Source organism: Cydia splendana, chromosome 22, assembly GCF_910591565.1.
Source record: "Cydia splendana chromosome 22, ilCydSple1.2, whole genome shotgun sequence".
NCBI lineage: Eukaryota > Metazoa > Arthropoda > Insecta > Lepidoptera > Tortricidae > Cydia > Cydia splendana.
This window is the reverse complement of record NC_085981.1, coordinates 4,074,559-4,098,662: the sequence shown is the minus strand read 5'-3', so window position 1 is coordinate 4,098,662 and position 24,104 is coordinate 4,074,559. Positions and strand designations below refer to the sequence as shown.

General features: G+C 39.2%; 1 protein-coding gene across 3 annotated transcripts in view; it reads right to left on the bottom strand.

The window, feature by feature from the left end:
• Positions 1 to 962: 962 nt before the first annotated feature.
• Positions 963 to 24,104, bottom strand: part of LOC134801458 (uncharacterized) — a 36,915-nt gene continuing 13,773 nt past the window's right edge. Inside the window, exons 2-13 of one of the 3 annotated variants that reach the window (XM_063774048.1) lie at positions 19,507 to 19,601; positions 18,555 to 18,767; positions 16,783 to 16,890; positions 15,724 to 15,855; positions 14,961 to 15,047; positions 13,273 to 13,386; positions 11,146 to 11,200; positions 9,510 to 9,621; positions 5,503 to 5,588; positions 4,763 to 4,994; positions 2,660 to 3,875; positions 963 to 1,049 (exon numbers count right to left, since the gene is read on the bottom strand). In XM_063774048.1, coding sequence (XP_063630118.1) covers positions 979 to 1,049; positions 2,660 to 3,875; positions 4,763 to 4,994; positions 5,503 to 5,588; positions 9,510 to 9,621; positions 11,146 to 11,200; positions 13,273 to 13,386; positions 14,961 to 15,047; positions 15,724 to 15,855; positions 16,783 to 16,890; positions 18,555 to 18,767; positions 19,507 to 19,549 — 2,469 coding nt within the window. In that variant the 5' untranslated portion in view covers positions 19,550 to 19,601 and the 3' untranslated portion in view covers positions 963 to 978. The remainder of the gene's footprint in view (positions 1,050 to 2,659; positions 3,876 to 4,762; positions 4,995 to 5,502; positions 5,589 to 9,509; positions 9,622 to 11,145; positions 11,201 to 13,272; positions 13,387 to 14,960; positions 15,048 to 15,723; positions 15,856 to 16,782; positions 16,891 to 18,554; positions 18,768 to 19,506; positions 19,602 to 24,104) is intronic. The other 2 variants (XM_063774047.1, XM_063774049.1) reach the window with 2 other exon arrangements.

Sequence of the window (24,104 nt, the reverse complement as noted above, 5' to 3'; positions counted from 1 at the left end):
TGCTATCTTGGAATTATTTTTTCAAGGTTTTTTTTTATATTTTCTGCATTTTGTTTGCATAGATATTTTTGATCTTGACTGTAAATCACGTATTTAGGTATGTATAATAATATACACTGTTACAATCGAAGTGTGAACGCTATAGTTAACGTCTGAAGTAATGTAATTTAAATGAGATTGTACCATAAATCGAATTTCATTAAAAAATACGGACTACACCAGATTTTTATTACCTTAACCAGTGTGGGCGCACGCACGCGGGTGCCACTGCCATTGTAGGGAAAATCCGTCGGACGCGTCCGCGTCCGCGCCTGAGGGCCTGCCACGAACCACGTTCGACGTGTTGCCTCCCTGTCTCACTTACGTACGAATTTACAAGTGCGGCAGGGAGGCAGCACGTCGAACGTGGTTCGCGGTAGGCCCTCGGCAACTCTCATAGTATTTTTCGTTAGCCCGCTACGTGCAACCGCGCCAGCTAGTGGATGCCCTTAAGGGCTTATATAGACGGTGCGAGAACTCGCTGGTTATTCCCACTAGTTACCAGTATTACCACCAAGTTGGTACCAGTGGTAACTACTGGGAATTATATTTCCCAGTAGTTACATACCAGTGGTAAAAGGTGGGAAAAAAAATCCCAGTAGTTACCACTGGTAACAACTTGGTGGTAAACTAGTGGGAATAACCCGAACTCGCATGCGAGTTTCATTACATTGCGTTATTTGATCGGTCGGCTGAATTGTTGTAACCTCAATGGTCCGCAATGTAACTAAAATCGCATGCGCCTTCGCGCGCCGTCTAAGGGCTGATATAGACGATGCGAGAACTCGCATGCGAGTTTAATACCATTGCGGGTTTTGGACAGAATTGGACGTAACCGACAGTCCGCAATGTAACTAAAATCGCATGCGAGTTCGCGCGCCGTCTAAATCAGCCCTTAGGAATAATGAAGAAGAAAACAACAGTTATAATTCCTAAAGTTTATTTCAGTCTCTTCTCGGCCGACCACTTTCTTGTATCTAATGAGGTAAGAGGCTGCAGCTGCACCGCGGCTGGAACAAACGATAGTTTTCGTCATGGTATAATAATATACTCCGCCTGGTACTCTATTCCGAGATTCGCGTATGACCTAACTGACACGGGCCTACGTCATCATGCTGTTTACAGGTTCTCAAACTTTAAAATGTGGGAGAATTTTAACCAACGGTGAAAATTATTTTAACGGCATTAATTTTAAGTTATTCATGTAGAAACATAGTAAAATAAAACAAATCTAATGTATTAAATTAAACTTTATTTATCTATACAAGACAAACGTTTGAAAAACTAATTCACAGTTACACATTAATTACCAAGCGTACGGCGTGAAAAGTTTGGAAAACACTGCGACTGCTGACACTGAGCGACAAGGAAATAACAATTAACACGCGTTCGACAAGGATGACGGTCAGGGCATGAAGTTATCTAGATCCGAATTGTCAAATGTGACAGCGCTATCCTGTGTTGTCAGTAGTGTAAACAGAATTACCCGAACGTCTGAAATTTCTGTCGTGAATCGGAAGATATTGCTAACGAATAATTAAAAATGACGTGTTATTGTAAAATTTAAGATAAAATACATATAAATGAAAATTATAAAATTACAAAGAAATATTTTAACTTATTAACCATAGGTATAATGACCCATGTAACATGTTATGTTGAAATAAAGTGGCAATGTTATTGTGACGTAGGCCCGTGTCACTCTGGGAATAGAAGACCATGGTTTTCGTTATATCCTCCTAAGGCCCAATGTCCTACCTATAGTACTTATTCAGTTCGATGTAATTTAAACCCTGTTCAATTGGAACAGAGTCGCTTTTGCTTTGTTTCGTTCAATTTTCAAACAACGCAAAATCAACATTATTTCGTACTAGTTAGGTTAAAATTTCAGTGACAAATTTTGGATGTCTCGTTTGTATGGAGGATATTTTTATAAAAATAATAGTGGCACAAGTTTCTGTTAAAATAATTTTTGATAACATTTCTTTTGATAGGCTGAGGAAATGGGGTTGGCCGTTTGAAATATTTCACAGATGGCGCCAGCATAGCTTGCCCTGTCAATCCCTAGAGTTGCGTCAAATTCTTGTTTTTTTTTTTAATTGTATGGCCTGGATGCCAAATGGCTCTAAGCCAAATCTCATAGATCAATACTAGAGGGGCAAACTATTATAGCGCCAGCTATGGTATAGTTCTACCAACTACTGTCATGTCACATTGACAATATCTACGAATAGTACATTTTAACACGTTCACTGTCCGTTCCCCATATATGGTCACGGCAAGCCTCTATTACAAAGCCGTAAGGTTAACAATTCAGATTGGGACAGTGAACGTGTTAAAAAATATAAATATTAAAAGAAGCGCTGGCTGGACGTCGTGACAGCGGACATGGAAGAGAGTAATAGTAAGAGTTTAAGTCGAAAAACGTCTCAAGTCGTTCTTAATATATTTAATATGCCTGTGACTCACGTAAGTTTTGTTAACAATCTCACACCTGAGGATGCCGAAGACCGGGCAAAGTGGAGAAGACTGAGCAGGAAAGCGGACCCTGGCGCTAGGCCGGGAAAACGCTAGGTTGAAGAAGAAGAAAAAAATGGGTTCAATAAAACCAGACACTCACCTTCTGAAGTCAGCGTATGACGCATAACTTCACTTTGAGCTCTAAGACTTTTTGTTGTTTTCCTTGTTCTCCTGCCAACACCTTCAGTAACATCTTCTACATCTGTCTCATCTATTAAATCTTCATCTATCCGTTCCTCCTCATCTATCCTATAATCTTTATCTAAATCACTATCATCCATTTCACTTTCTATATAGTCTATAACTTCTTGATCGATCGGTTTATCTTTCTCAAATCTAGAATTTTTGTCCACATCACTATCTGTAACATAATCTTCTTCATCTTCCAGATTTTCTATCTCTAATCGGTCTTGTTCATATTCGCTTTCGGCCAAAAGTTCTTCGTCTAAAATCTCTATTTCCTCACTTACTTCGTCTAAATTTATCACAGATTCGGATTGAGGATCTTTTAGGGGGTTAGAGACCTTGACCTTGGGGTTAGGGGGTTCGTTTTGTGGTATTTGGAGTTTCAGCCCTTTGGGATTTTGTGGGAGCCTTAAGACGGATGCGCCTTTGGGGACGCTCTGGACTTTTTTGAGCTTTAAGGTCATTTCTGATCTGAGTTCACTAGGTTGAATTTTTTGGAGTATTATTGACCCGAGATGACTAGAGAGATGTAATCTTGTAGTATCGCTAGGTGTGACTTTTTTATTAAGAGATTGTGACACTGTACGATCCCTAGGAATAATCTTTATACCAGATTGACTTCTTGAACCATCGCTAGGTAGGCTCTTTATACCAGATTGAGTTCTTGGACCATCGCTAGGTAGGCTCTTTATACCAGATTGAGTTCTTGAACCATCGCTAGGTAAGCTCTTTATACCAGATTGAGTTCTTGAACCATCGCTAGGTAGGCTCTTTATACCAGATTGAGTTCTTGAACCATCGCTAGGTAGGCTCTTTATAGCAGACAGAGTTATTGTACCATTGCTATATAGGATCTCTCTATCAGATTGTGATCCAGTGCGATCACTAGATAGAATCTTTATACCAGATTGTGATCCTGGGCTATCGCTAGGTATGAACTTAATACGAGGTTTTAATCTTGTGATATATCCAGGTGTTAAATCTGTAAGGGTTTGTGATCCTTTCAAAATTGTAGGTGGGGCCTTTAGTAGGGATCGTTGTTGGATATCGCCTTTTGTTGTGTTTGTTCGGTTGTTCATAAGCCTAGGACGCTTGAAAGGATGGTGATCGACTGTTTCCTCGTTTACAAACTGCAAATTAAACAAACAACTCAAATTAATATCTGTATTGTATTGTAGTTCGATTGATTTGCGCCTACTTGCTTTGCGCCTATTTTGCGTGACAATTGTTAAGCACAAATAAAGGTACATTAGTTTCTTTGGTGTATTAGGGTTCCGTACCACAAAAGGAAAAAACGGAACCCTTATTTATAGGATCATTCGTGCGTCTCTCTTTCCGTCTGTCACAGCCTATTTTCTCCAAAACTACTGAACCAATTAAGTTGAAATTTGGTACACATATGTAATTTTGTGACCCAAAGACGGACATGTAACGCAAACAAATGAATTTTAAACATGGCGCCACTTTTGGGGAGTAAATGAGAAAATTAATCCCCCTTTATCTCCGAAACTAGTGGGAAATTTTGAAAAAAATACATAAAATAGTTCTTTACCTATAGATGACAGGAAAACCTATTAGAAATGTGCAGTCAAGCGTGAGTCGGACTTAATGTACGGAACCCTTGGAACGCTAGTCCGACTCGCACTTGGCCGGTTTTCCCATTAGTCCGGGCCCACGTGACGTCCACCATACACGAGGCGGGGACAAATGGGGATACACCGAAGTAACGAATTGAATTCTATAGTAATTTAAATTGTATTTTTCTTATTTACTCGTAATGCATGTTAATTATAAGATGTAATGTTTTGAAAAGATGTGTCCGCCGGGTTTGTTGCCGGTCCCATATTGGGATACCCTCCTCCAATTAAGGGGGGATTTAAATCTTCTCGAGGCAGAGGTGTAGGGTTGGAGCCGGTGTAGCTTTATTTGACGTTCATAAGCGCATTGTAATATGCCTACTTGAATAAACTATATCTTATCTTTTAACGTGTCAAACGTGTGTTGCCATTAAACGTACCTCAACGACTATATCTTCGGGTTGGAGCTCCACGGCCTCGGATTGAAGTTCTACGAGTTCGGGAGATGATTCTCTTCTAAACTCCTCGGCCTGTGGGCAACAGTCCGGGGACAGGTAGTGGGGTTCGGAGTCTAGTCGGGGCTCTAAGTCAAGCGGGTCCCGCAGCAGCCTCGGGGGCAAGGATGGGGACAAGGGACGCTGCTCCGGCTCCGGTTTCACTTCCACTTTCACACTGCAAATGTACATGTAGGGCTCATTTAGGGCTGATTTAGACGGCGCGCGAATTCGCATACGATTTTGGTTACATTGCGGACTGTTAGTTACGGACTGTTGGTTACGTCCAATTCAACCGACCGATCAAAACCCGCAATGTAATGAAACTCGCATGCGAGTTCTCGCATCGTCTAGATGAGCCCTTATTCTATAAGTAAATTAGAACGAATTCAGTTTGTTTTAATAAGCAATGAAACAAAAGAAATGCAGCTTTACTTGGTTCATGAAAGGTTCAAATTAGATTGCACATATATGTACATTATAATATACATTCAAGCCCGATTTAGACGATGCGAGAACTCGCATGCGAGTTTCATACCATTGCGGGTTTTGATTGGTCGGTTGAATTGGACGTAATCCACAGTCCGCAATGTGACTAAAATCGCATGCGAGTTCGCGCGCCGTCTAAATCAGCCCTTAGTCTCAGGAAGTTAAATGAAAATCTATCAAGACAAAAAGGTACTTACTCATTTTCATCGATTTCATACAATGTTAGTAGATTTTCTTTCAGCAGCTGATGTCGTATAGCTGCTAGCACTGCCCGCGTTTGTCTCTGTATAAAACGAAACATTAATAGTTACATTTGGTAGTAAGCAACTAACTAGAACTAAAAATTATAAATGTTGAAACTTTCAGGTGTTGTATTTTTGTATTATTTCCATATTTTTTTTTAATATCCACAATATTGTGATAAATTGCTCATTTGCTATATATTTTACTAGATTTTGTTATAAAATTCAACATGTGTCGTCATCCCTATTGCTGACTGTACGTAGTACAGTCATCAGCAATAGTATCTTACACAACTAGGGCCTCCTCACGGGCGTAGCCAGGGGGGGGGGGTTTGGGGATTTGGGGGTGACTTTCGGGTGACGACTGCAGCAGCATTACTCTGTTGCTACGTTACTGCTGCAGCACTGTCAATTTTCGTGATAAATTTATGTGACTGATTTCCATACTAAAAGTAAAAATGTACAACTGTATCAAATTGCGTTTTTTATATCGAAAAATGTTCGCGCTCACTTCGCTCGCGTTTTCAATTACTTTCTAAGATATGACAAAGGTGACTTTCGGGTGGCGACTGCAGCAGCATTACTCTGTTGCTACGTTACTGCTGCAGCACTGTCAATTTTCGTGATAAAATTATGTGACTGATTTCCATACTAAAAAGTAAAAATGTACAACTGTCTATCAAATTGCGTTTTTATATCGAAAGATTTTCGCGCTCGCTCCGCTCGCGTTTTCAATTACATTCTAAGATATGGCGACTACAGCAGCATTAGGTACTCTGTTGCAAAGTTACTGCTGCGGCACTGTCAATTTTCGTGATAAAATGATGTGACTGATTTCCATTCTCAGCTGTAATGCGGCAATGAACGTCACTCAATTTACCAAAAAAATTCAATGTAATCTTGATGACCCTAGGGAGAGGGGGCACCATGGTCTAGAAATGCTTAGGGCATCAAAATATCTTAATCCGGCACTGGTCGTTTGCGGAGTCAAACGATTTGGGACTCGCATTTTATACACATTTCCATGCCTTCCCGAAAAAAATCGAATCATTCGCGAAAGTCTCGCAACGCATTGAGGTTACAAACGGCACGCGGTCTTCCTCAGGAGTCTGAAGAAGACCACGGTGAGTGGCGCTCTAGCCAGGCAGGCCGCTTCGCTTTCGCTCGCGTGCGTATACCTTACTGTATCGTCCGATATACACCTACTCTGTCGTTAAAATCACGTGTAAAATTATAATAAGGGCGAAAAAAACTATTGATTTTGGAGTGTAGTTTTATTTAGTGGTACCTAAAATATTTTATCTGGACTACAGTCCTCTAGCATATCCATCTGTCAACTTTACTTCAAGTTCCGCCTCCAGGGGAGAGGGAGAGAAATTAGGATTGAAATTAGCCGCTTACTGACACAGACAGAATTCCACGCGGGCGGAGCCGCGGGCACAGCTAGTCTCTAATATTTTTCTTGTGTAAGGGTTATTTCATGTACTTTTAGTCGTTTTATTTTCTTGAACCCCCCCCCCCCCCCCCCAACCCTTTCCGCATAGATTTTCGTACATTGCCCCGCATGATGAAGACTACCCAAGTAGCACAGATTAGCTGTATAGCAGCCGCATAATGAAGTACGAATACGCTTGAAGCTGGAATATAAAAGCTGCATAAGAGCTATATAAGCGTCTTTTCAGCTTTTATAACTCTTAAATGGGCACAAATTAGGCAGCCTTAAGTTCACATAGCTACTTAAGAGCGTTGTAGCAGCAATTTAACGGAATTATAAGGGATTACAGTAGTTATAAGAGGTGTATATTGACTGGGTAAGAGACCACCAGTTACCCTTTATTCAGCTAATATGTCACATGTGCGCCCTAATACCGGGAAAGATTGACGTTGGGCTGAATAAAAGATAATTTATAACATACTTTTACACCTCTGCCTTAAAAATCAGCTATTATATTTAGTATAGTGACGACGAACGCAGAGGTGAACATATTTATATTGAAGCAAAAACGTTAAGCGCAACGACACCATAAGTCATTTTGTTAAAGTGTTTAGTTAAATGATTGTACATGATCTTTTATATATTAATGCGAGAAAGATGTTTGGGAATGCAATTTTATTGACATTATATATATACATTATCTAAGAAAATTTCAGTGCGCCACGAAAATAATCAGTATTTATTTAAATTAATGATATAAATAAGTTGTGTGTAAAAACTATTTCAGTGGTTTGGACAGAATTATGAGATAAAAAGTTAATAATACGTTATAGGAAGTACTAAACTAATGATTTAGGTTAAGAATTCAGGCACAAAACCTTATTGTTACACTTAAAAGTTGGAAAAGCAATTTCAATTTTGTAGGTTATATACAATAAAATGGCGGTCAATGTTAAAAAGCAACGTGAACCGTTAAAATTCTTATATGCAGCATACGACTGTTATATATCTGATAAAGGTACTTAAGTGAACCACTATAAAGTCCAAGTCGTTATTTCGATACACTAGTGAACCTCTAAACAGTTATAAGGCATCTTGTGAACGTTTTAACAGCCGCTATGCAGACAGTCCCAATGGTAGTATAATAGGCTGCTTAGCGGTAAACATGTTCAGCGCTCAGCCGTATTATGCGCAACATGTGTTCGATTATACGTCTATTGGTTTCATAATAGTTCACTCGTTCTCCCTTATAATAAGTCAGCGCAATAAACGCTGCTTTAGCGGTAAACATGTTCAGCGATAAGCTGTATTATGCGCCCCATGTGTTCCATTATACGTCTATTGGCTTCATAATAGTTCATTCGTGCTTCCTCAAAAAGTCAGAATAATAAAAGCTGCTTAGCGGTAAACATGTTCAGCGATAAGCTGTATTATGCGCCACGTGTGTTCCATTATACGTCTATTGGCTTCATAATAGTTCATTCGTGCTTCCTTAAAAAGTCAGCGTAATAAAAGCTGCTTAGCGGTAAACACGTTCAGCGATAAGCTGTATTATGCGCCACATGTGTTCCATTATACGTCTATTGGCTTCATATTAGTTCACCCGTGCTCCTTTAAAAGTCAGTGTAATAAAAGCTGCTTAGCGGTAAACATGTTAAGCGACAAGCTGTATTATGTGCCACATGTGTTCCATTATACGTCTATTAGCTTCATAATAGTTCACTTGTGCTCCCTTAATAAGTCAACGTAATAAAAGTCCATAATTACCTCCTTATACAGCACATGGCGTAATTTTATCCACTAAACAGACCTTATAACGGTTAAAGCATTTGATAACCCTTAAAGCTGTATAGGGTCGTAGCAAATATACCTTTATATCACTCTTTGCGTATTAATGGTAGTTTTCAGAGCCGTAATGCAGCTTTTAATCAGCCCTAAGCTATATAAATATCACTGAGATCTATTATACAGCTGTAGGACCACGAGTGTGCTCTTATAAGTGTCTTAATACGCACAGAGCGTTAGATAGAACTAAAAGTGAGTAGTTATAGAGCTATCTGTGCTACTTGGGTAATACGACTATGAATAGCTTTAAGATAATATTTGCATGCTTAACCAGCAAAATATGTTTCTGTACGGAAATATTTTTCCAATAACACCTTGTTATACCATATTTTATGCGAATAAAGAATTTTCTATTTCAATTTTCATGTTGCTATTTCGCAATGTATGACAATCTATGTGGAATGCGTTTCTTCTTTAGCTAGAGTGCGACAGTCTTACGTTTTTCCGTGAAAATTCCGACCTCTGGCAGGCGTGGCTCACTCCGCGATTTCGTCGCGTCGCAACAAGTAGCTACAAGTACATCCGTCCCACACCAATTTTGGTGGCTAGCCATAGGCCGCGCGTGACGCTTGCGCCACCTAGCGGTCATATCTGTCCTAATCGAAACAGACGCGTTTTGTTAGAGAGTGAATCTTCTGTACCTAGCTATTATTTATTCTGTGCCTCTGGCAATGATACTCACAAGAGTGGCGCCCCCTGGCGCGCGCAGCACGTAGTGTGTGCTATGCGGCGCGCAGCCGCCGCACGCGCCGCACAGCGGGCCGCACGCGCATTGCACGCACCAGAACAAGAACCTGTATACGGCAAATAAATAAATAAAATATGCTAACAAATTAATTACATTTTTATAAACACATTTATTGGGTGTATTCCCATTTGTCCCCGTTATACATGAGGCGGCGACCGGGGGCAGATAGGAATGATTAATATTAATGCACCTATTCCAATCTGTTCCGGACGGGGACAAATGGGAATGGCAATGACTGGAGATCTTCAAACTTCTGTGCTGGAAGTTAAGATCACATAAGTCAATTAATCTTGAGATTAGGTTGCCGGGCGAAACCGGGCTCTGAACATTATACTTCGTTTTTTTCAGCATTACAAAGAAGGTAAAGAATCTTGACGCGTCTTTTTATAAAAAACAATTGAAAAACGTTTTAAAGCAAAAGAAAGTAAAAGATCGTATATGATTTAGTTATAGTAGGAGATCCCCCATATAGCCGACCTTCACCAATCTGTCTGACGGATGAAACTATGAAAATATGAAAGAAAATATGTTCCAGAACATAAATAAATAGGGTTGCCTACAGAAATATGGTCAAGGCTATTTTTAATAAATTTTCTATTTCTATGGCGTGGGATGTTGTTGGAAAGGTCTTTCAAAATGAATAGGGGTTTTAGAAGAACATATTTTGATAAAGTGAATATTTTCGGAAATAATCGCTTTGAAAGAAACAAAATGTGTGTGACAATTTTTTTATCTTTTCAACCTCATAGTGTGGGGTGTCGTTGGATAGGCCTTTCAAAATGAATAGGGGTCTTTAAACAATATTTCTTGATAAAGTGAATCATTTCGGAAATAATCGTTTAGAAAGAAAAAAAAAGGTTTTTCCTTCCAACTTTTGAAACATCTGTCCAAAAAATATGAAAAAAATCATGAAAATAGTGCTTAAAAAACTCAATCAAATAAAATTAAAACAAACTTGATCAGTTCAGCCGTTTATGAGTTATCGCTAAAAGTCTTCCCTTCTTATTTTAATTAAAAGCCTGGCAACCCTCATTTGTGACCGGATTTTCGCAGGCAACCCTATGCCATTGTATTTGCTATAAAATTACCATCATTTTGATGTATAATTCAAGCGTCAGACAGATGAGTACAATTATCGATATAAAATCACCTCTTTAAACACGGCAACCACATAATAGTGACCGGAAAAAGATAGGCAACCTAGATGATTTATGTTGTACAAGTTATATACTTTCCATTGAAACTTATTTCGATCGTCAGACAAATCGGTGAAATTTGGCGAAAAAATTTTTTTTTCAAAGTTTATTAAAAATAGCCTTGACCATATTTCTTTAGGCAACCCTATTTATTTATGTCCTGGAACATATTTTATTTCATATTTTCATAGTTTCAGCCGTCAGACAGATTGGTGAAGGTCGACCATTTATGTGGGATCTCAGACCATTAGTATCGTATTAATTTTAACATATTTGCTGTGACTTATCTTTCAATGGTGATTTCTAATAAACAGACATGTCAAGATCGCTTACCTTCTTTCTAATGCTAAAAACGAACTTTAGATTACACTCACCCTTCAATAACAACTGCACAATCCTTACATAGATACTCGACTTGGTCGGGAACTACTGCAAAAAAAAACATATATCAAACAATTTGGAGAAAAACGACTGTAGGTACTTCAATCACTTTTTTTTTACAAGCTTTAATCATTTAACATGCAATGTACGAGCCCCGATGCATATGTTTTCGTCTAGTCAGACCATTTTTTGAGGTTCGTGCGTTTGTTCAAAAATAATGCTTTTCTACTCGTCGACTGTAATTCTTGAATTAAGATTTCTTATACCAAACTGCAATTGGGTATTTTTAATGTATGGGCTCCCAACTCTACTATAATATTCATTTCGATACAGTTTAGTCAACTATAATGAAATTGACCAATCACAGCTCGCCGCAATCAAGAGGACGAAACAAAACCATAGCTCAAATTAATTATTTATTTTAGGTTGTATAGTAGAAACAATTGGTTCATAAGTCAGAAACGCGCATGTGACACCCTTAATATATCAACATCCATAGACTACGAAAACCACTTAGTGTTGCGTGTTAGGCTACGGTGGCCAAAATCGAGAAAACAACTGTTATGTCTAAAAATTTAATATAGCGCGGAGCAAGTACCAGAGCCTCATGAATTACGAGAAGGTGTCGTTGACCAACCCGCCGGGCCGCGGCGGTCGGGGCGGGGGCGCGTACCTGTATGAAGGTGCCTATCGCGGCTGCTCGCGTATCTTAGCTGTGTACATTTGGTTTGGTTTGTTTGTATGATTCTACTACTTCTACTAGTTTAATTAAAGTATTATTTTTGTTGACTCGTAGAAAAAGTATTGAATACAATAGTGATATAATCAAGCTTTTCAATCTCGTACCTTACTCACGTACCTACCTACCTACCTTACCTACCTTAAACACGGTACTCGACTGAAAAACTCTCTATTATATCACGATTGTATGTAATACTATTTAGTTTAAAAATTACTAATATTTAATGCTTATACTAATGTAGTTTAATTTTATATGGTAATATTCTACAATAACTAAATCCAAGTACAAGAAATACCGTTTGTACTGAAAGAAAAAAATAACGGTTTTCTATTTGACGGGTAGGATTATAACAGATGTGAAAAGGGCTATTACTTGGGAAAGCAACAGGGCTCTGCCAATGTACTGACAATTTTGTTTCGAGCCCATGCATGCAGCAGTGCTGTAGGAGAGGACAATATGATTTGGACAACGTTTTTGAAAAGTACGTTTTTTCAGAAATAAAAGTCTCATGCAATTTTATTATACGATCAAAATAAACTAGATTAAACATTACTATTATGGTTCCCATTACCGGGTCATTTTATGTTCATTTGTAAAATTTATTAGAATAAACAAAATTATTGTGTGGAACTAGACGAACTAATTTGCATCGGGGCTCGCATGTATGTCCGCGTCAAATCTTGTATTAGTATGGCTCACGCCCTTCGGCCGCGTACGCAACCGGAGCTTCGTAACAAGTTACGATCGAAGACTTTTTCGGTCTTGTACGAAACTGGTTGCGATCAATAGTAGATTGTACAACAAGGGCATAAAGTGACCCATTTTTACCCGAGGCAATTTTTTGGTCTGAGCGAAGCGAAGACCAAAATAGTAGACGAGGGTAAAAATGGACATTTATGCCCTTGTTGTACACTCTGCTTTTCACTTCGATTGCGAGGAAAATATACAAAAAATCAAATATTTTAGGTTATTTTAACGTATTTATTCAAGACTAAAGAAAATTGTTCTTGGGCCGGTCGGAGGCGCGGGGCACGCCGATCGGGAGAGCGCCGGTCGGGGGCGCGCCGGCAGGGCTGGCAGTTTGTATGGCAGAATTTGGACTTTATTGCTAAGTCAATAAGGGTCGTAATAGATGATTTTACTTTATGCTCTAGAGCATAAAATGCGATTTTATGTCGTCTACGCACGACATAAAGGTGCACTTTTTGAGCATGAGAAGTGAAAAAACTATTTTTAGTTTTAAATAGTTTTTGTTCGCAACCAGATTCGTACAAGACCGAAATAGTCTTCATTCGCAACTGGTTACGAAGCTCCTATTGCGTACGCGGCCGAAGGGGACTCACGACAGTTTAAATTCGATTAAGACCAGATTACTCACCTGGTTCACTGGGTTGAGACTCGGGTTCATTGCAGAACAATGATAACGTGGCCCCGTCTTCATATGTCTTTGGTGTCTGTGGCACCAGCGCCGGCGACTGGACGTTGGAGTCGTCTAAAATGAATACGTGACGTAGAATAGCCAAACAAAACATTTATTATGTCCGGTTTAAACGCCCAAATTTAAGACCAAAGGGCACGAAGTCACGTGTTCGCTTCTCCATACAAATGTAGTCCCCATTTTCCTCTCTGGATATCACTATTAAAGAAAATATTTTTTCGTAATTATATGTAGCCAGAAACGTGGGCCAAAATCGTTACTGATTGGTACCCACGGAACACAATAGACGGTGCAGGTCGGGGTTTAGGCAGACCGAAAAGGAGATGGCGGGACGACTTGGACGCTTTCTACCCCAAATGATGTAAAAATGCCGATAACAGGCTCGAGTGAAGAAAACGAGGGGAGGCCTCTGCCCAGCAGTGGGACACCAAAGTAGGCTAAAACAAAATAAATATGTAGCTACCTGCCTATATTAACCACAGCCATGCCAATTAGGTATAGGTAAGCTTTTATAACTATTATAAGCTTTTAAAAATTAGGATCACGTTGGGTTGAAGAAGCGGTTGTCCAATATTCTATTAGGATATTCCACCTGTCCAATTTCTTTGTCCAATGTGTATTGCGGCTCACATTTTGCTTAGTGAAAGTGAGACGCAGTAACATTGAACAGGGGGAATGCCACCCTTAAGCCCTATTTAGACGATGCGAGTTCCAGTACATTGCGGTTTTTGATCGGTTGAACCAACAGTAACCAACAGTCAGCAATGTAACTAAAATCGCATGCGAGTTCGCGCGCCTTCTAAATCAGCCCTTAGACAGTTTGTTTTAGCTATGAGTATCATTCACATTTATCGGCGGTATTCAATGTGTTCGTAACATAAGCCAAGAATACCTAAATACTTAGTAATGTCACAGAATAAATAATACTACTAGGTACAGAAGACTCACTCTCTAACAAAACGCGTCTGTTAAGATCAGGACAGATATGGCCGCTAGGTGGCGACCTGGCGACAGCGCCACGCGCGGCTTATGGCTTTCCCCAAAATTGGTGTGGAACGGATGTACTTTTAGCTACCTGTAGCAAAGCGACGAAATCGCGGAGTGAGCCACGCCTGGTATTGTGATGTTTCAGTCTGTCTATGAGATACAATCCGTTAACCGACTGTCATTATCACAAGCCACTGAAGGTACAGAATATAATAGAATATAATTTATTTGTAAGCACAAACAAACGAGACAATACGTAATATAAAAGAAAACACAATAAGATTAAAGTGCCATGAAATGGCCTCATCTCAGCATGTTGCTGGAGGATTCCAGTGCTGGTACACATGACTGACCACAATTTAGAACCCAAGTAATGAGGATTTCCGCGATCGAGATTTTCACTAGATGGCAGCACCGTGACGAGAGGTCTTTTTGACAGCTGCTGTCAAAATCCACCAATAAAAAAAACATGGTTAAACATTATTGGTGGATTATGACAGCTAGACCTCTCGCCACGCCACGGTGCTATCATCTAGTGAAGAATTTAATTATTGTGGGGCCAAAATCAACATTGAGGTTATAGCTAGTTAGTTTTACTCGAAATCGCAAGGAGATTAATCTTAATAGTGTAATTACTATACCTGTCTCGATCAACTCGGCTTTTTGCCATGAGAAAATTTTATCTCCTTCTGTTTCATCATTAGTCTCAGCAATGTTCTCCGATATCTCTGAAAAATAATACGATTTGTTTGAAAAAAAAGGGATTTCGCTTAATTGGCTTAATATATTAAATATTTCTTACGTACAGCCTGGCAAAAAAGAGAAGAAATTAAAAAGTGGCAACACTGTAGTGTCGTCCCGTTCTCTTATATATGTATATTGATTTGAAAGGGACGACACTACAGTGTTGCCACTTTTTAATTTCTACTCTTTTTTGCCAGGCTGTACCTATAACCAAACCAAACGCCTGATATAGTAGGTACATTGTGCATAGAGGGGCGGTAAGTGAAATATTGGAAACGAGGGTGTTAATTCACGACAGCCGCACTCGTAATTAATAATAGTTGTCAACTTGTTCTGACTCTAGAGTCCTCAAGGCTTTTTTCTCATTGACGTATAATATCTAAGGACGGGCGTTACGGGCACTAATAATGGTACTATTTCAGCGGTGTTACTCACGAATTCCAGCCAATCGTACAGTCTAACGCAACAAGTTGCGACCAATAGCGCGCGTAATGCGAACTCATCATCAACCAATCGCGCGCGTGATGTGAACTCATCAACCAATCGCGTTGTAGCGGTGTCACACCGCTGTACTGGCCCTTGTCATGCCTCATTATTATTGACCGTAAAGCCACTAGATATCTATGTCAATTTCTTGGATTTTGGACACGCACGGCATACCTGGCGGGATAGGCGAGGGCGGCGGGTCTTCATTGTCAGAAGGGTGTGCCTCTATCAGGTCATTCAGTTCACCGACCTCGGCTAAATCAAAATCAAGTTTTAACTGGTGACGCTCCTTTGTTGGCTGCAAATCTGTTGACGAAAACGGTTCATTATCTATACCAGCGGTCGGCAACAGGCGGAGCGAGCCTCCCTGGCTATTTTGTATGTAATATTGACAAACGACAATGTCTGATAAAGTCATAAATATTAACAAAGTACGCCCCGCGTCAACTTCGTTAACTACTATGTGGCCCTTGGCTGTTAAAAGGTTGCCGACCGCTTATTTATACGGTTCCATCCATGCTGGCGGGGACGGATGGGAAGCAAAACTATTGACAACATTTCACATTTCCAAAAGATATTAATTGGAATAACCGCTTCAGTAAACAATTCAAAACTTTGCCAGAAGAAAATGGCGCGAAATTAAAACTTTCTATGTGAAGTCAACCCTCCGCACCTATTTTTTTTTAAATTTGCCGCCTTTTTCTACTGAGAAAGTGGGTGAGGCAGAGTTTTATATATCGGATCTCTATTTGGAAAACTGAGGGCCTACCGCGAACCACGTTCGACGTGTTGCCTCTCTGTCGCACTTGTACATTCATACGTGTGACAGGGAGACAACAGGTCGAACGAGGTCCGCGGTAGACCCACTGTTCCAGGGTGGCAGTTCCTTTTAGCGCGTTTTGTGTCATCCGCTACTATAATCCGGTACCTACACGGCGGAAAGAATTTGATAACTCGAGATATAAAATTGAAGAAATTTGAACTTAAAAAAATAGAAGTACGTACAGCTTGGCAAAAAAGAGTAGAAATTAAAAAGTGGCAACACTGTAGTGTCGTCCCGTTTTCTTATAAAAATTGGTTTGAAAGGGACAACACTACAGTGTTGCCACTATTTAATTTCTACTCCTTTTTTGCAAGCTGTACCGCTCAAATCTCTTCAATTTTGTGTCTCGAGTTTTCAACTTCTCCCCGCCTTGTACGGAATTATATTCTGACTGTACTTTACCGACGTACCTATTGGCAATTGCGGTGTGTTATCTGTATTGCTATGCAAATGTTCAGAATGGGTTTCCGCTTCTTGTGAATATGGCGCAGACTCAATACTTTTACTGTTTCTGTTACCTGCGGGCAACAGATAATAGAAATGAGCCTTAAAATCATACAAACATCTAAGTCTTTGTAGCCATTATGTAACTCTTAAGGTTTCTACAGACCTAGTAATGTATAAAATTGGTGGACCTTATTACAAAAGGCATAAGGTCCACCGATGTACAGTCAACAGTGTGGGCGATGGTACAATATACACCGTGTTTTTTTAGGGTTCCGTACCCAAAGGGTAAAACGGGACCCTATTACTAAGACTTCGCTGTCCGTCCGTCCGTCCGTCCGTCCGTCTGTCACCAGGCTGTATCTCACGAACCGTGATAGCTAGACAGTTGAAATTTTCACAGATGATGTATTTCTGTTGCCGCTATAACAACAAATACTAAAAACAGAATAAAATAAAGATTTAAATGGGGCTCCCATACAACAAACGTGATTTTTGACCAAAGTTAAGCAACGTCGGGAGTGGTCAGTATTTGGATGGGTGACCGTTTTTTTTTTTGCTTTTTTTTGTTTTTTTTTTGCATTATGGTACGGAACCCTTCGTGCGCGAGTCCGACTCGCACTTGCCCGGTTTTTTTTTCGTTAATTTCAAGGGTGCATTCCTGAGCTTAAATCAAGTAACTTAATTAACTCCATTTCGGAGATAATCATTATTTTTTTTTTCCTATAAGGCCTCTACAAGCGTTTACATATTGATTAGTGTTTAGAATGAGTTCATACATTTGCTACTAATTCATTCATTCATTCTTTTAAAATTATGGCTTCAGCCCAGTGGGGCTATTTCGCCAGTATCAAGGTCGTAGTAGCAAGGTAATACGATTGATATTGTACGGCTAGTACAAGACAGTGTACGGTGATTTAGCTCTTGTAAAGCGATAGCGGACTTTACAAGGAACACGTGGACAACCGGCCGTTGACTCCAAAATGATGGTTAAACGTGCTTCAAGATTAATTCTCCATTCACTGCACACTACCACATTAGTTTACTGTATAATAGGCTATCGATATTATACTTTAAACAATATTAATGATCAAAAAACAAAGCAATTGATCACGACGCGTGACCATCAAGATGGCGCTCGAACCGGAAGTCCCATTTGCTACTAAACTTGAGTACAATCTCGGTCGATCGATGTTCGAAATGACATTGATAAGGATGTCACAGATTTCAATTGTTTGGTTCAGTTAAATGTAATGCCCGTGTTACAACAACGCTATATGCTACATTTAATTACTTTTTTAACTTAATTTTTTTTTAAGCAAATTTTTTTTTTTTAATTAACTATGCCCGAGTCCCGAGTTCCTTTTAAAAGGACAATATCAAATCGAATTTTGAACTATAACGGAATAAAAGAAGATTCGAAACACAAAATTACAAAAAAAACCTGTGGGTCCTAGGAGGTTAGATATTTTAAATTGAGTAGGTACAGTATCACTGACCCTAGTTTCGTACAAAAACAAAAAGAGTTCGATCGCAACTGGTTACGTATCAGAAGTACGTAGTTTTTGATCGCAACCAGTTTCGAAGATCACCGAAAAAGTTTTCGATCGCATCTGGTTACGAAGCTCCGGTTACGTACGCGAGTTGTTTCCTTTTTTTATTACATAAGTAAAACAATTTAGTAACTGTTAAATACTAATTTATTTAACAAAAGTACATTATTCACAAACTTACCTACCTATATGTAAAGTAGGAACAGCATGGTGGGTCAGTCGTCTAGTATTAGTCAAGTATTGTGTTTCGAAATGGATATGGCAGATCCTCCGACGTTTGTATACATAGTGGGGGTCTAGTGATAAAACCTCAGGCCCAGCTGCTTGTGCCCAAAGAAGATATTTTTCCGTCTTCATAGGATTTGGGAATGAATGTAATATCACTGCATTGTCAGACCCTGAAAATGATTATGATTAGATAAGTCTGTCCTTTTACAGTAAATCTAAACAACATTAGGTACAGTTGACCAGTCTGACCAGTTCAACTCTTTTTTAATACAAAAAAAAACATATTTGGGACAAGCTTTTATAGCTGCCTGTACTTTTCTTTCCACGGGCAACTAATACTCATTGAAACAATTCTAAAAACCCCAAACAAATGTCTGTCTCTGAATGTCAATTTACTAGTGATTTTCGTTTACTTAGCAAGTTCCATAGAATGACACTTTAGGTATATATGAAAAGGGACCTTATTGTCAATGGCTCTTACGCCGCACAGCGTCGCGCGGCTTCGTATTTATATCGGAGCATCGTTAATAATGGCGTAAGCGCCATCGACAAAAAGGTCCCTTTTCATAGATAACATCACAATTAGAAGTGTGCATTGACGTATAATATCTAAGGACGGGTTTACGGGCACTAAAAATAGTACTAGTTCAGCGGTGTTACTCACCAATTCCAGCCAAACGTGCAGTCTAACGTAACTAGTTGCGACCAATAGCGCGCGTAATGAGGACTCATCAACCAATCGCGCGCGTGATGCGAACTCATCAACCAATCGCGTTGTACCGGTGTCACACCGCTGTACTGGCCCCTGTCATGCTTCATTATTATTGCCCGTAAAGCCAGTCCCTAGATATCTATGTCAATGGAAGTGTGATATCTATCTAAGACTTAAAAACAAAGAGATATACTTACGGGATGTAGAACAACCCGCTACACTACACGCTTTCTCAGTCATTATCTTCAACTTCGGGCACCGTCCGCCAAGCGCAAGGCAAATGTCAGGAAAACTTACGAAAAGAAACAAATAATCAGAGGGGCAAAAACCGAAATTCGCAAATTGCGGGGATCTTTCTCTTTTACTCCAATGAAGGAGGTGAAAGAGAAAAATGCCCGCAATTTGCTAACTTCGATTTTCGCGGTTATAGACCAGAAATAAGCCGGTAAAATAATCAGAGACGCGTTTTATAAAGTGTCAAGTTACAAATCCAGACAATCTAGTCTCATAGGAAAAATCCCACTAGCTGTAGCAAAAATATTTAATTACACAAACGGGTCTACCGCGATATAATTTCATTGTTTTTACCTTTACATACATATACTACACATATATATACTTTATATGTGTACAAAACGCGAGAGTTTAAAGTTTTTGTAGCAAAAATGCTTGCCGCGGTCAAAATATTCCCGAACACCCTGACATCTCAAAGGAGCTGGGACGATATTGCGTGTAAATTCGATGGGATAGCATTAGCCCCCATTCGCACGGGAGCTTTTTCAACGCGCGTTAAAAAAGCGCTTGAATCTGTCAGCACTCTAAATTCGATTTAACGACCAAGGCTTAAAGTCGAATATCCAACAACACTTGATAAAAAGCGCCACCGCCGTCGTGTGCATAAATACACATGTATTTGTGTCATTCAAACGCTTTTTTAACGCGCGCTCAATTGAGTAAGTTACCGCGGCCTAACGGTAATGTTCACAAGAGGTCAATAATTTCGATGTCACCAAATGTCACAACAATATTATTATATGTATTTGCTTTATAATACCTACATATTACGAAGTAATATATAGAGCGTATAAAGCTCTACTTTATTGGCTTATAATATCGAACTGGGTCCGTGGGGTCCTGGCGCCCTGAGTCTCTTCGGAGACCTTTCAAAGAGACTCAGGGACGCAACTGGGTACCCAAGAGCTGGCAGTTACCTCGCTCAACGCTTCAGTCTGGCAGTTCAGCGGGGTAACGCAGCCAGCATCCTGGGGACCTTTTTTAGATTTAGTTTAGTTTAGTTTTATTTTATTTTAGAATAGTTTGTATTTAGTTTAATTGTAATTTTAAGTTATTTTATTTATTGTTTTTAGGGTTCCGTACCCAAAGGGTAAAACGGGACCCTATTACTAAGACTTCGCTGTCCGTCCGTCCGTCCGTCTGTCCGTCCGTCCGTCCGTCTGTCACCAGGCTGTATCTCACGAACCGTGATAGCTAGACAGTTGAAATTTTCACAGATGATGTATTTCTCTTGCCGCTATAACAACAAATACTAAAAACAGAATAAAATAAAGATGTAAGTGGAGCTCCCATACAACAAACGTGATTTTTGACCGAAGGTAAGCAACGTCGGGCGGGGTCAGTACTTGGATGGGTGACCGTTTTTTTTTGCCGTTTTTTGCATTATGGTACGGAACCCTTTGTGCGCGAGCCCGACTCGCACTTGCCCGGTTTTTTGAGTTGTTTTTGTACCATATACAGGGTGGAAAGGCACGACGATCCTTTCCGGAAATGGGAGATAGTTTAGCCTAAGCTCTATATTTTCTCCATAGAAACTATGTTAATATGGGCAACCGTTTCTAAATTATGACCTTTTAAACATCCACGCAAAAAACTACTTTGTTCTAACCCTAACAGGTGACAGGGTCAATGAACTTACTTGTAAACAATCAGTATTCGACAGGAAATTATGCTAATTTGTTGCCATCTAACCATTTTTAGGTCTGCTTACAGCACGGTAAGAATCATTGCAGGATTTTCGCTTTCTTAGTGGTTCCACTTGTTCAATACTTGAATGAAATAGTTATGTTATTCCTTAATATTAATAATACTAACCACAACATTGTTTACAACGACAGTTCAAATGGTGACATTGACAACCACTCAAAAGTACGCAATCGTCTTATAAATATCTCTGGTTTCCTTGACTGATAAAAAGGTTTTAGTTTCTTAACACGTTTCACAAAATTATTTTCTAATAATTGGAAACTATCTAAAATAATTAAAAATAACAAGTAGGTTGTGTTAGTTGCACCAAATGAACTTGCAAAAATTAAATACTAAGAATAAATCAAGAATAAATACTTCTTCAATACCAAACTAACAAACCTTCTTGCGTGGTAGGAAATAGACAAGACGTCTGATGTTTGAAATTAAATTTTCATTGAACTATACTTATTGAATGTCATCAGTGGCGAGAAACTCTCTTACTACGAACAAACGTATAGCAAAGATATTTGTCATAATTAGTTCAGCGGCGTGGCATTGGCGGCAGCACTGTTGAAATGCCAACTTGACATTATGCGTATACGAGCGGCAACCATTTTGAAATACAAAATTTACATAATTCGTGTGCAAATTTTGCAAAATAATAACAGTTTTCTAAAGTTGAGTTTGCTTCTCCTGAGTTTTGTGGTGATTTGAAACAGAAACCCGTACCTACTGTTGTAAAATAGTACAATGGCCGGCAAAAACCGATATTGTGAAATATGCGGTGTCTGAGAAATCACTCGAGGAGGATTCTTTGCCAAATTTCTCAAGGATGAACAGCGGTAAGTCTACAAGTTCCGAAATACAACTACCAGGGAACAAATCAAATTATTTTATTAAACATTTTGATTTATCAGCCGCGTAACAAGCTAAAGACCGACCGAGACGCCGGTTCGAATCCGGTCTCCGCCACTCCGTAATAGGAGGAACAAGCACGTATTGCTCGCCCTAAATGTTATTTATTTATTTATTTAATAAAATACAGAGGTATTCTTAAAAATAGTCATAGCCCAGCAAAACTCAACAATGAGTTTGACTGTGGGGTCATCAGTCTCTAGTTATCAAAGTTGTTGGTCAAATACTTTCCAGGCATTCAAAGATGACGTCTATTTCAATTTATAAATTCCTAAAAATGTTATTTGCTACTTATGCAGTGTATTATTTGAATTTGCTATGTTTGCTGCCTGTAAGTCTCTTCTAATAGTTAGGGCACAGGGTACTTATTAGACCGACACAACGCACGTTGTTTATCATCATCGAATCTCTATAATCTCCATTTCTTTTTCAAATATGACCTTTTATTACTATAAAAGCTTACGTGTTATTCAATTTCATATTTTTGTTATCTGAAAGTAGTCCTGCATGAACCCAAATGTCGCAATCACTTTAAAGCACATACTTACTACTACTATCTTCCTCTTATGTTTGCAATACTTATTTTAATTTGCATCATTTGTGTCCCTCAATATTATGTTTACAGTACACAATGAAAAGGAAGCCAAAACCACTTTGCTTACAGGTGTATAACTTGGGTTAGATAAGCTAGACTGGAAAAGAAGATCTCGTTCATTTATCCATAGAAAAGTTGCAGAAGATTCGTCACGTTTGTGGCGATCATTTTGAACGGAGAGACTTTGGCAAGACAGAAAATAAGCTACATGTCGAGCCATGCTCAATTGCTCAGTGTAGAGTTTCGTAGTTACGATTCTGTCAAAATAGGCCAAACGGGGGATATTCGTAAGTATCATGTAGGTACATTATAAATTACAGGGAGTACCTATTTGCAGCGCTTTGTGCGTCTTTTTACTAAGAAAAAGGAGATTTTTAGCAATAACTCAAAAACGACTGGACCGATCATGATGTTTGCTATAGTTTTCATTGAAATTATTTATTAAGCTTTTGTTTCACGATTTTTGTCATACTTTTTGGACCCATGGTTCAAAAGATAGAGGGGTGGCACATATTTTTTTTCTTTTGGAGCGATTATTTCCGAAAAATTTACTATATCAAAAAAGGGTCTCCTTATTCGTTTTGAAAGACCTATCCAACGGTACCCCACGCTATTGGAACAAAAAATTTTTTTTATAGTTTTTAATTTATCGCTGCCGCAATGCATGATATATGTACCCATGCCAAATTGCAGCTTTCTAACACTAACGATCACGGAGCAAAGCCTCGGACAGACAGACATGGCGAAACTATAAGGGTTTCTAGGTGACTACAAAACCCTAAAAAGAGCCTATCCAAAGTTAAATCTTTCCGCACCTCCATGCACTGTCGGAATACCATTTATTATGAGAATTTCCTCAACATGCTGCAAGTAGACGAGGTAACTTTCTATTAGCCATAATTAGTAATTAGCCTTAGTTGTAGCCCACAGGGCCACTTGCACCATTCACTAACCCGGGGTTAACTGATTCAACCTAGAGTAACCATGGTTACCAGTACAATTTGACACTAGGTTAATGGTTTAACCGGTTAACCCCGGGTTAGTGGTATGGTGCAAGTAGCACTAAGTGATTAGGTAAGTAATAAACATTTTATCGTAGGTAAGTTTAAAACAGTCCAGCACAGCAACAGATACATTTTAAATTATAAAGATGAAGTTATCCCTTCATCCAGCTAACCCCAAACAAACTTTGTACCAAGACCTAATATTATAATTTAAAAAACCGGCCAAGGGCAAGTCGGACTCGCGCACGAAGGGTTCCGTGCCCATATGCAAAAAACGGCAAAAAAATCACGTTTGTTA